The sequence below is a fragment of the Toxorhynchites rutilus genome, chromosome 2, assembly GCF_029784135.1.
Source record: "Toxorhynchites rutilus septentrionalis strain SRP chromosome 2, ASM2978413v1, whole genome shotgun sequence".
In the NCBI taxonomy this organism is placed as follows: Eukaryota; Metazoa; Arthropoda; class Insecta; order Diptera; family Culicidae; genus Toxorhynchites; species Toxorhynchites rutilus.
The window spans coordinates 236,533,233-236,547,364 of record NC_073745.1 but is presented as its reverse complement, the minus strand read 5'-3'; the positions used below and the strand labels follow the sequence as shown (position 1 = coordinate 236,547,364).

The window sequence follows — 14,132 nt, the reverse complement described above, 5'->3', positions numbered from 1 at the left end:
ACGGATCCAGTTTGTTCGAATTTACTTACTACATTAGCGATTGTGTGCTCTGTAGGACGTCCATGACGACCAAAATCCGTCCGTAATGCTCGACAAATGTTTTGCCGGTTTTTCATAATTTTTATAATATAATTTTACAAAATTAACACGTTGTGCGATGCTAAAACGATCCATATTGTTAAATGGCAGACATTCAACCAACGATATGACGCTTTGGTTGAAAGCTATGTCAAACGGTTGTCAGCGCAGGGCTGTATACTTCCGGAAGCCCGAAAGCGATTCGTAAGACTAGACATTTTACGGATTTATTTTCCACTATTCAGTCATTCCATGCCAAACCGATATAGTGGTTCTCACTTGACTTTCGTGATTTTTTTTTGGTTTTTCCGCATTTTATCTACTGTGATTTTATTTATAGTAATGCAATCACAGCTTCTTTGAATAAGTTGCGATTAGCCCTGAATGCTAGTCTGCGATATATTTCTAATTTATCGAAATACTCTAGAGTATCATGCCTACAAAATACGATAGTAGAATGTTCATTCTGGCAATTCTTGGAATACAGATCATGTTTAACTTTGCACAAAATAATGACCTCAAGGAAGCCTAATTACCTTTTTAGTAAACTGATTCCAATGCGGCAATCTCGAACCATGAACTTCATAATTCCTCATCATGAATCTTCGTACTATGGACAGTCATTCTTCGTGAGAAGCATTGTAAATTGGAACGCGTTACCTATCAATGAATTAAGACAATAAATAGTTGGGACCTTCACGATATAGTTTTAGTTTAGTTTTTAATTGAATGAAATAAGCCAAATGAATGTGGCATTAAAAAAAATACATTGTCTTACGTCACAATAAAAAATAAATAAATAAAATTTGTAGTTTAGTTCTTTATCGCAAAACATTTGACCCGTATTTTTTTATTTTTTCATTCGAGTGACCATTTCCATTTTAGGTTTGTCCGAAAAATCTACTTTTTCCTTTTTTTTCCAAAAATGACTTTCCAAAAATTCATAACTTTAGAACTACTAGACGAATTCAGATGATCGACAAAGAAAGAACGAAGAAAATTATGAATTTTTGAAAAAAAGTCATTTTTGGAAAAAGAGAAAAAAGTTGATATTTCGGACAACCCTAAAATGGAAATGGTCACTCTACTGAAAAAATAAAAAAAATACGGGTCTAATGTTTTGCGATAACGAACAAAACTACAATTTTTCGCGAAAATCTGAGAACCCCTATATGGTTTGGCATGGAATAGCTGTATTTGTTTTTCTTGTTGGCTATAATAAATCGTTTATACGTATGACAATAGTCTTATCAGATGCGAGTATAAGTCGTATATTCATCCAAATTTATTCGCAAGCATTTGCAGTATTTGTAAATCGGTTCCACTTTTGTATAGTTATGCCAGTTAGGCGCATCATACACCATCCAAGATATGGGATATATGATGCTGTATATACGCTAGTTATACGATTTAATGTTTGCAGGGTAGGTTCCAAAATGGAATAAATATAATCTCACTTAGAGCTGGTATTTTGACGCAATAACAGGAATAATTCATTTGATGAGTATCATGTTTTTTTCATTATGCCGTATTAAGGGATCAAACGCATAATTTTCAATCGAAATGGTTCAAAATTTGTTTGAGTTTTATCAGTTTTCAGCTATAACTTTGACCCACAAAACAGGTTCTGATCAACCACAAATTTGACAAATTGTTTGATGTTGATTATTCGAAGCCTAATTTATAAATCGTTTCATTTATAAAATCAGTTAGAAACCAGTGTTTACGTGAAGTTTTGCAGTGAAATATATAACTGCGAGTCTTCGTTTTCTCGTGGAATTCCATGGTAAATAAGCTATTTTGAAGGCACAGTACAAGCAGTGGTTTCCAAATTCCAAAATTTCTTGATACACTCATCTTTCGAAACCAGGAAATGAGAATATTTGTTTTTGCTATGAAGCGTGACTCCGACATGTATCTAAGTCACTGTTTCAGCCACTGTGGTAGTTGGTTAACTCCTTAACGTATAATTTAATTTCCAAAAGTGCGAACCAAATTCAACTGCTTTCGTCGGTCATATTTGCAACATGTGGCAATCGTCGATCAACTTCACGTGCCAATTTTCTTGAAGTCATCGACATAAACAATTATAGAATCTGCATTTGTCGGGAATTAATCAAGCAAACGAAACCAAATTTGGAATGTGCAGGTTTTAGGAGGCAATGAAGGAGGTCATACCAATGAAGCATAAATCTCTGCTTAACTGAAGAACTAATCAAGCAAACAGAACAATATTTGGCATGTGGAGGTTTAAGGAGGCAATAAACGTTTCTAAGGTGGTTTAAGAGGTCTGAATAATTCGAGAATTATTCAATCAAATGGAATCAAACTTGGCATATAGAGGTTTCAGGGATCGATAAACGTTTATATGGTGGTTCGACACTCCTCCCCCCTCTCTAAGAGGAGGCTGCCATACAAATGAAACTTCATAACTAATCAAGCAAATCGAGCCAAATTTGGCATGAATATATAAATAAAAATGAATAGCCGAATGTGTTGATGAGAGCAGAACTCGAGAAAGGATTTGTCCGATTTAGGGCTGTCTTTATTCTATCATATTTTCTGTATCAAACATTCCATGTAACAAAGAAACATTTGCAAGTGGTTGAAAAATAATGAAAAAGAATTGTGTCTGAAAACATTCTGCTATTATTATATTGACGAGTTTTGGTAGAAGTACTAGGAATTTTATAGTAAAAGGTAATTTTAAAGGGTAGACTAGAAGATCAATCAATGAACAGTTTTGCGATTGGACCCACGAATGTGCGCTTAGTAAGAAAACGTTAATGTGATAACGAAAAATAAATTTTGGGCGAGACGTAGTTTGCCGGGTCAGCTAGTCATTGATAAATAAGGAGCACAGAGATGGCCCTTGATCGGTACCTCGAGCGCTACCTGAACGTTGCCCGGTAGAGTCTAGAATTGTTGAGTTCCACTATGAACAGGTGCAAAGTTTACCGCTTCGGATGGACATATACTGGTCAAGGAGGTGAGTCTTCAAGAAGTATTCAACAAGAGTCAGTTATTCTATCCACGGAGTGCATGAACTGCCAGCTTGGAAAGTTGATTCTTTGTATCGCTTTGTTTCTGATGAACATTTATAACTCTGGGCAGACCTGACTCGGAGGCATGTTTGAAATTTCCCGGTTAATACACTCCACGAAGTATGATTTATTTTCCTCTGCCTTGTGATGATCAGCACATTTCAACCAGCTATCTTAAACCTCAATATTGGGTTAATTCGTGTACATGTACGCCAAAGAATTGATTGCGAATTTACTGCTCGCTCAGATGGCGCCCAAGATATTGTTAAGGTGTCATTTGGCCAAATTTTATCACAATTAGAAGCATCTACAGGATGGTCCTAACAAGCGAAAGCCGGGAAATGGAGGTCTGCAGTTTTCACGTACGAGCAATTCCAAATGAAATCGAAAAATAGCAAAACATGAGTATTTTTGATTCGAATGAAAGTTTGTTTTCCGTTTTGGTTGGAGGAAATATGAGTTTTCCACAGCAATTGGGAATTTTTTGTCTCAAGTGTAACTTTTGAAAAGGGCGTATCGGTTTTGGCAAGAGAAAACTTCGATAATTTATATCCCAAAAACTATGAGTCATACTGAGATAGTGTCTTAGAAAGAGTTATAAAGTATTGATGTTAAAATGATAAAAAAATGACTGAGAAAAAAAATTAGAATTTTTTCTATTTACAAAAAAAACTTTAATTTGCAATATCTAAAATATGTATTTTTTTATTTTTTTTTATTTTTTCATATAGAATAGAAGTCATGTAGAAACTTTCAAAAATGAGTCGAAGAAGGTAAAACAATTTTTGGCGAATTTAGTGTCACATTTTTATCACAAATCACAAATTATGAATCCTGATGTGATTTAAAATAAAAAAGCCCATTATCAATCTCCTTCTAAATGCAGCCATTCTGGAGATATTTAAAAAAAATATTTCTAATTTATTGTCTTTTTATAGTGAATAGGCTCTTTTAATATGTTTGTCGTGTTATACCGTCATGTTCATGAAATTTTATGAATTTGATTATAATTTTCAACCACTTTTCCGAATACATCACTATTTTTTTTATCTCATTTGTTTATTTTTTAGGCTCATAAGCATTTTAGCTGTATCAGAGCCGAATTTTAATAGTGTACATGTCACATGTTTATCATATCTATAATTAGCACATTACACAGTTGTCATTTTTCGGGGTAAGAGTATTCCCTTCTATACCATTGCTTATGGTACATTTACACAGTAGACCACCGGACAACGGAGGTAGTTGATATGATCATTGTTGAGTTATTGATAGAACAGCAGCCCGATGTGTCTTGCAGAGCAGAGCAATTGTATGGATGAATCGACCTTATTTCGACCGTGGATCGATCTCCATCGCTGATGATTGTTGCGTGGACGTAGTTATTCTGTCACAACACAAGGATGGTCAATGGGGGCCCTTAGTTGTGAACTCACGATCAATCGCTTACTAAGCGAACGCGCAACCAATGTGGCTACGGAGACCCTCTAATACATCATTATGCTAAAAATATATGTTTAGGAGTTACCCATGTTATGTTTAGGAGTTTTAACCCAAATGTCTTCAAATGTATTTCATGTAACTCCTAAGCATACGTCGAAAAACTGTTCAGCATTGATACTGTGTCCAGTAGTCACACAGATCGGTTCATTTCACCAATAAAATTTGAGGATGTTACGGAGAAATAGAAGTTTGAGTTTCAACCTACACATTCGGCTGGTGTCATAATGTTTGGACTGCTTTCATTGTTTTCCGCCTGTTTTCGTTGATGCTTGATCAATACCGCAGTGTATATCGGTATTTCGAAGAACCAAGTGCTTCCCGGCTAAAGGTCTCTGAGGATCAATACGTTGTCCTACAACCAAGCATGGAAAAGTTCATTCGCTCATTTCTCCACACCTAATTATAAATCACTCTTGTATCTGCTTGGAATAATCATGGCGAAAAGAATGCAGCAAGCAATCGTGAGACTGAGAGTGAACATAACAAAACAAAGAGTGGAAAACAACATACAATGAACGAATACTCCTTTGGAAGGATCGCACGAAACAAAATAACTAGTGAGTCAAAAAAGACTGAATCTGCTTGTATGCATGATTTTATTTTCCCTTGTACTCTTTTCCTTGTCAGCATTCAAGTGCACTTGAATCTACCTTCCCGCTCACCAATAACTTGCGTTAATATGGTCTTTTGTGTTGGCTTAGATCGCTTCATACTAGAAACAAAAAAAAGTCATTGCAATAGTGCACCGGAAACAACTCGATTTCAACTATCTACCCATATTTTATGCCGCGATCGAGGCTCAATGATTGCTATTTGAGTGAAAAACGAATGATTTTACAGAGACACTCGCTGGCTCAAGCAAATGTTTCCAGTTTGATTCTATCACCATCTAACGTCATTCCGAGAGGCAAATGAGGGAATGCAAAATTCTCTGAGAATAGATGAGCGGAATCGAGACAGTATTTTTCCGTTATAATCGAGAATGAACTTTGCGAACATGATAGGTGAACGTTTTCCGTCTCAAATAAAGTGAGGCATAAACGGAGAATAGAAGGGAGAGTTTTATCTGTGGATAAGTGTTGTTGAACGAATTTCGATGCGATTTTGCCCATACCTGCCTACAACTGGATGGAACGCCATGTCTTACGTCAACCAAGGGTGGCTGATCGAAAACATGATGTTTTTTACTGTTATATTCAGAGTAATTGTTTTTCAAAGTACCTAATAACTATTGATTCTTATTGCTTTATGTAGTTTAGATTTGAAAGAAATATCATGAATTTACGCGCTTTTCTGCCGCGCCATTTAGGTCAATGCGTTGGAATCTTGATATCTGTATAAGGAGAATCTGTCTCAATACTGGCTGGCATCTGATTAGCCTATAGTTTGAGCAATTTTACTACTCTGCTAAGTGTCCTAGCGCAAGTTATTCTTCATTTCGTGAAGCGCCTGATGGATGACTAATACTTTATGACGTGTGGTTTGATGTGAGTTTTGGGGTATTGATTAATTGCATTTCACTAAGTGTGAAATGAGAAACTCCGTGCGTGGGAAAATAGATAATTTATTGGGATCGTGGGAAAGTGTGTGGAAAAGGTCGTTAATGCTACATGAGCCCCTCTTATTGTCCCCACCGGAATCGATGCGAACGTTGAAGAACAGACAGGGGAGTTCATCGCCTCGTCCCCTGTAAGTCTCAAACGATTTCGACAGATCGTCTGAGATTCACAGACTGCACCGCACGCCGTTCATCGTTGCCTGAATCAGTTTTGTCAGCTGTCGAGGAATGCCGTATCCGTCCGTGATTCTCTACAACTATCGTTGTTAGATGGTATTATATGCGGCTTCGAAGTCGACGAAGATGTGGTGCGTAGGGACTTGATACTCGCGGTTTTTTTGAGGATCTGCCGCAATGTAAAAATCTGGTCTGTCGTCGAGCAACCTGGCATGAATTCGGGATGATAACTTCCTCCAAACCTACTTACTATTGGCGATAGACGGCAAAAAGGGACTCGAGACAAAATTTTATAGACACCATTCAGAATCGCGATTGCACGGAAGTTCTCACAATCCAGCTACCGCCATCTGATCTAATCGGAGTGTAGCGTACCGAAAAAACTGAAAAATTTAATTCAATATATTAATGAATTTCAACCATGGCAAATGAAAAGACGGATGTCAGCATGTTCCTCAGCTCTTTCTTGGCCTTGGCGATCAGCTGCTTCTACACGACATTTTTCAAGTAGATCATCCGTTTGAGATTTGCCCAAAAACGTTCTATCCGTCGCAGCTGGCGAACGTTGAGGTGGTTGGCGTTGTTCGGCACAGCGTTTATGGTCATTCGGTCCATTTTCTCCAGTGATCGCATGACATAATGGACTGAAACTTGGTCCGGTCAAAAGACTGCATCCTTCTTCGCGTGATATTTCTTGAAGGAGGTAACTTATGGCAGGAACTTCGTACTGTATATCAGGATCTTCTTCGGGAACATGGTGTGGAAGGTATATTAGACGTCATCGCTTACCTCTTTGGCGGGGGACATCCAGCGTCCGTTAGGTCTCGTCATCCATTATGACCACGACGTCACGCTTCGCCGAAAAGATTAATCTCACCAACACCTTCCATAGCTGCTTCTTCTGGGTTAATGCATGCAGCTCAGACACGGCAGACTTTCCGAGCCAGAGGTCGGAACGATGAGACCACCTTGCTATCGGTCTTCCTTTTCAGGTTCTGTATTTATGTAGAAGGCTTAATAAACGAAGGATTTGAGAATGGTTTGGTCCATTGAATTATCTTTTGTAGTTTTTTTTCCATCAACATCCGAAATTAGTCCTCTTTTAAAGCATACGTTATTGCTGTAACCTCAGTTCAAAATTTAAAAAAACAGTGGCTTTTACCCTAAAGAAAAATTCATATGATGTATGATGACATATATGATGAGTGACAACAGCTTAAGTGTGAGAGATCTCAAATTAGTGGATGAAAATGATCACGGCGAACCGCGATCAGAACAACCATCAATCTGCAGCAAATATATCACCACAGGATGACGAGGGAAAAAGCAGTTCAAGATTGGTTATCTACACAGGAGGGAAATGTCCACGGCTTTAGAGGCGAGTGAACTGAAAAGTTTAAAGTCTCTTTAATTCAACATCGTCGTTGTCCACGGCTTGGGTATCCAAAAGCTCGTAGAACGCTATGATAGATGTTGAACCGAATGGCGAACCTATGTATAAGAATGGGCAATCAAGAGATTGAATGAAAAATAAGAAAAACTGTTTTTATGACTGATGGCCAACAACCAAGAAGAATTCAATATTTGAAGCTCCGGTTTTTGGTTAAAATGCAATTTCGAACACCGTGTGATTTCTATCTGACGTTTTACCAATGCACAATGGTCCAGAAGATGCATTAAGGTGGAAATTAGCATTAAGAGCTCGACAGTTACTCTCTTGACAAAAACCGTCTTAGACAAAGTTGTTACTTTTTTTATATCTGTATTATAGTGACTTTCAACTCGTTTGGCTGGTTCGTCACTTTTTACTTTCATTTTTGGAATAATGTCGGGAGTGAGAATTGAACTCTTGACCTTTAGCGTGAGAGGCATGGATGTTACCACTACGCCAGATCGCCTCCACAAAGTTGTTACTCATGATAGAGTGCTTGTTTTTATGTTGTCAAAAATAGGGTGACCAAAATTGTTTAGAGATAGAGGTAAACATAGTTCGACAATGTTGTAGTCCCAGTTATTTGAGGCATCTTTGTAGAACAAAGTTTTTCTTTATCTCTTAAAATAATCGATATTGCGCCTTTTTTCTATGTTACGTTAGGGTCACCATGAAAAAGCTCTGTTCTACAAAGTTGTTCAACATAACTGGGGCTACAACATTGTTGAACTACGTTTATCTCTATCTATAAAGATAAGAAAGTTAGATTTTTCATTTCATCGACAATTTTGGTCACCCTATTTTTAATAACATAAAAATGAGTGCTCTATCATATGTAACATCTTTGTCTAAGACAGATTTTGTCTAAACAATAAATATCTCCCACAAAGTTGTTTTTAGCGCTTTCTATTTGAATTGCATTAGGGTAACTATGAAAAAACAGGGTTTTTTACTCTAACTTTTATATTTAAAATTCTACATCAAAATTGTCTTCGAACGACTCTTAGAGCTTATCAATACCAACATTTTGCGATGCAGAACATGTCAGTATCTTAATCCTGCTCAATGTTGTTGATGGGGTTTCATCAAAAAACTCATGATTTGAATTTTAATTTACTCAAACACAAAAAATAACATAGTTTTGAAAATCACATATTATATAGAGTGAAATCTGCTCTTTCAAATTCCGTCAACAAACATTTTTTATGTTTGCCCCAGAAAGAATGACAAACAAATGAAAAGAGCGTGTTTTTTGGGAAGAAATATCAATAAATTTGAGTAAAGTTGAGATATCAACAAGTTCTGCATAGAAAAATGTTTGTATTAGTAAGTTCTACAAGTCTTTCGAAGACAGTTTGCATGTAGAATTTGAAATATAAAAGTTAGAGCAAAAAGACTTTTTTTTTCATGGTGACCCTTACGTAACTTAGAAAAAAGGCGCTATATCGGTTATTTCAAGAGATAGAGAAAAACTTTGTTCTACAAAGATGTCTCAAATAATTGGAGCTGCAACATTGTCGAACTATGTTTACCCCTACCTCTAGTTAGATTTTTTATTTCATCGAAAATTTTGGTCACCCTATTTTTGACAACATAAAAACGAGCGCTCTATCGTGAGTATCAACTTTGTCTCAGACAGTTTTTGTCTAGAGAATAACTTTCAAGCTCTAAATGCTAATTTCGACTTAAATGCATCTCCTGGACCATTGTGGAATGAGCCGTTTATTCTGAGACTTGCCTTACATGATGTCCTTCATCAATACTTACACCTATGCTTCAACTAACCATGGATCTCACCTTTCGTCGTCTCTACCACGAGTTTCTATCCAATGAAGATACTAGTGTCCTCTTCATTGAGAAATAAATTCAAACCATCACAGGTCATAAATATGGAGAACCATCATCAACTAAAATACTCCTTCTAATTTTGACGCACGACATCCAACTATAGTCGATGTTTCGAAGTATAGTTTTCGTATACGTTTGACCTTAATATCATCTCTTTTTCTTCGATCTTGTTCATTCGTGATTGTTTCGGGTTCAATGCGTCCTTTCTCAGAAACGTCCATTCTAGTCACTCTTTTTTTTCAAAATCTCAGTACTGCATTTGTTAGTATTCGAACGACAGCTGATTTTATTAAGATCGTTTTGCAAACTTGAAAATGAATTTCGTGCTTTTATAGAATATTTATGAACTATTACAACACTCCCCGTATTCTCACAAAATTGACTATCGTTCGAATATTGAAGGGAGAAATGTAACTAAATTTTGAGTGAAGAACTTCTTTCCATGATTGCATATGATTTGATGATAGACAGAAGCATATTTTGGTGGTCTTTTGCGCGATCAGATCATTGACAACGATATGAAATATTTAAAAAACAACTGTGAACTTTTATTTCAATGATGATGTACAGTCAAAAACTTATTAATACATTTGATACCATTCCAATAGTTTACGAATTGTAGATTGTAGTTCACTCTGCATTGCGCTACGCTCGGCTGGATTCTGAAAAAAAGACCGATGTGATGGTCTCCACTTTTTGAAGGCACTAAATGGACTACTGCTAAAAGTTGAGTGGCCCAATACAGTGTTTCTAAAATGAATGAATTTTCGGTTTAAACCGAAGACACGCTGCTGCAGGGAGTAACCACAAACTTCGATGCTGGCAGTGGAGCGTAACTGCCGTATTGGGTATATAATTTACCGCGTTCTCTATTTCTCATGCGTCTCTCAACTGTATCACTCGCCGCTACACAATACTTGTCCTTGTCCAGCGTTACATTTCTTTAAAATCACTCGAAGTTTTGGCTTGAATGGAAAGCTCGTGTAAAACTGCCATAACAAGGTACATGAGCACATAGGGGAAGTGGGGGCACAGTGGTCAGGAATATGCCCTTTTCCAGCGTCCACATACCGCTTCGATCCCCGTTTATCGAAAAATAACGTAGCTCAACTTATTGTTGTTCAAAATAACATACATTTTCAACCCTTTGCGGTCGTTTGTTTGCTCTCAGCCACTAAAACAAGGAATCTCAGTTTACATTTTTCCAAAACAAATTTGGAGTGTCTAGTGATTATTTTCAAAAACGTACGAGGGCGGTCCGATAAGTATTTAACCTCTTCGCCCGATGGTGTCAGTATTGCAAAAGAGATTACTTATTGTGTTGTACATTCTCGTAAATGGCTACTTTACTCAAAATTTCAGCCGAATCGGATTTGTAGTTTTGTTTTGAAGCTGGCGTGTCCGCGGATTTTAGAAAAATCGAAGAAAAAGGAAATTCCGCCGTCACCACGGCCAAATTGGTCGAATTGCACTACGAACTACTGCCCCATACACCGTATTCTCAAGATTTGGCCCCGTGCTACTTTTTTTTTGTTTCCAAACTTGAAAAAGTCACTCGCCGGGCAGAAATTTGAATCGAATGAGGAGATCATCGCCGCCACGGAGGCCTACTTTGCAGACCTCGAGAAAACGTTTTTTTCAGATGGATTAAAGAAGTTGGAGCATCGCTGGGTCAAGTGTATCGAGCTAAAAATAGACTATGTTGAGAAATAAATCGCCACTTTTCCGAAATTTTTGTTTTTTTTTTGTAGGCTAAGTACTTATCGGAACGCCCTCGTATATGGAATTTCTGTGAATAATGGGTAGCGGTACTCGGTATAAACAAAATATTATTAGCGTGGAAAGATAATAGAATCTCTTCAAGGGAAATTAATTCCGAACACGAAAGGTAAATACAGCAATTTAAAATAGTACATTTTTCATCATTAGATAAAAAGTTGAAAATTCGAAATTTTTTTGGCGTAATGTCAATGTGGTCACTCACATATCATGCTAAATGGGATAGATTCATGCTTTTTTTCGTCGAAGTTTGTTTGAATCATTAATGAAATAGTAGGTACACCCAAACTAGCGTTGTCAGGAAGCATTTCAGTTTCGGCAAAAACCGTGCCATTTCGTGCCTTGAAGCGTCAAATGGGCAAATAAAATCATCTGTCCCCCAACGTTTTAAAATGTTTGTATGTATGGAAGCAAACATCTCTTTCTATTTTTTTTTCATTTTTTTGAGATTGCACCCAAAAAAAAGTCCAAACAACGTCAACGGGGATCGAACCAATGCAAGGCTGTTTTACACGACCACGCTAGTGAGGCTGTTGAGTAAATGCGTGATAATATTGCACCTGATTATAAAATTAAGTTGAAACGTGTTTCCTAAGAATAAAAAGGAGAGCATAAAGGGGAGCTATATCTATCTCGGTCTGGGCCGTTTATGAGGCAAAGTATGCGGAAAGCTTATCTGTCTCTTGTTTCGTTCGCTCGTATTAATCTTATATTGCTGTACCATATATGTTATACAAATACTTACCAGTATTTGAGAATCATGATATTTTCTGTTATTTTTAATCTCATTTAATGAAATAAATCGGGATGACAGAACATGAGCTAAGTCAATTTTGGTTGTACATGTATGAAATGGTCTTGATCTATTAAACTGAAGTCGTAATTGAAATAACATACAAAAACAAACGAAACGAAACACATAACGTTTCACATAATTAGGCTTGGTTTTTGTTGGAGTGGCATGTTTTTTCGGGGTCAAAGACACGAACAAGACCCCTACAAGAGTAGAATGGTATATCTTTAGTAAACAGAACAATGTAAGTCGTTATCCGCCGTTGGCCACTTTGTCCCCAAACATCAAAGTAATTTCTATGAGAATTAATCGATGAAATTGAACAAAATATCTGCTCAGCTATCTTAGAATATGCGAACAGTCGTCCAGATTGATGATCTGTCCAAGATATCTGATTGAATAAACTAAATTTCACGAGGCATTCCTTGAACACGACAGAATTTCTGAAGTACAGGGTGACTCAAAAATCATGAAAATCTCCAAACATAGGGTGACTATTAATACGACATCTACAGTCGATAGTTATACTACAAACAGATGATCACTGCCCCCACTATCCATATATTTCGATTATCTCATCAAATAGACTATTCATAAATTTTAGTTTAATTGAATTTTATGGTTTTTCCAGACTAAATACACACAGACACACGATGAATCGAATGCACAGAAAACTTTAATCATTATAACAAACTCTCCTGTTTTCTTTTTCATTTACTTCCAGGAAACAACAAGACACGGAAAAATGATATTTGCAAATACCATGGAAAATTTACTTTATATGTTATATCTAAACCAGCCAATTCCCATACATACACTCTCCCTCACACACAAACACCCAAAAAACACGTTCATATTTGTTACCTCTGCACCAGGTTAATGGGTAAGTCCCTAGTACAAGATATCCTCGGTTCCAACGCAGAACAAATTTTACACGTAGCAACGAGCAACGATGATTTTCAACTACAAGAAAACTCAATGTTAACGGATGGCCAATCAATAATTACCACAAGGAATATGAAACATAAAATTAATACAATATATGCTCATATAAAAGAGAACACAAACACAAGGAAAAAAAATTAAAATGGGGTATCAGTTTTGCTAGCAAACCAACTTAAAACAAATCAAAGACTGCATTATTTATAACACTTTGTAGAGGACAAGAGGAATAAAACTGTAACACACAAACTATAAACGTTAATAGCGCTGCTTCAAGAAAAAAAAAGATAGAATTTTGGCACAGTATATTACAATATATTTTCCGAGGCAAGCAGATGGATATAGATTTAATAAAGGGGGGTACAACTTCGTATTCCCTCTATTAAATCTATATCCATCTGCATTTAATATGAAGTTCATCTTGCAACCTGGTTCTGTAAAGAATTGTTAGAATTATTTTCAGCTAGTTTTATCGAAAGGCTTAACCTTCTAGAACACATCGTTGATAGTAATTCGTTTGCACGAAGCTAGCGAACATATCCGGGCTACATTCTGTTGAGGATGATTTGGCGTTTTCATAGTATTGGTTGGTTAACTGATTTTTCTCTAGGCATTCTGTTCAATGTGAACATGTTAGTTGATGGGCGTAGGTATAATTTTTAACAACAAGCATTATTTTGCTACACTGTCTACTAGAGGTGCGTGAAGACGGTCAATTGAGTAGAAATTACGGAATAAATAATACACAAAAAAGAGGCTGCGGTATTCGTTGTGGATGTCCTAAGGAGACTGAACACATTCCAAGAAACTCCATGTGATAACCTCCAAATAATTTGGTAAGCGTTTTTAGTTTCAGTTAAAATTTTAGCGGTGCAAATTCAAAACTTGAGCCAAAATATTCTTTCATCCGAAAAAGATTCAATTCATTCTGATTTATTTTCCAAATAAAAAAAATTTGACTGGTTTTCTCGATAAGAC

General features: G+C 36.6%; 1 protein-coding gene across 1 annotated transcript in view; it reads left to right on the top strand.

The window, feature by feature from the left end:
• Positions 1-14,132, top strand: part of LOC129764989 (tyrosine-protein phosphatase non-receptor type 61F) — a 66,567-nt gene extending 52,435 nt beyond the window's left edge. Inside the window, exon 8 of the mRNA XM_055764706.1 lies at positions 12,937-14,132. Coding sequence (XP_055620681.1) covers positions 12,937-12,961 — 25 coding nt within the window. The 3' untranslated portion in view covers positions 12,962-14,132. The remainder of the gene's footprint in view (positions 1-12,936) is intronic.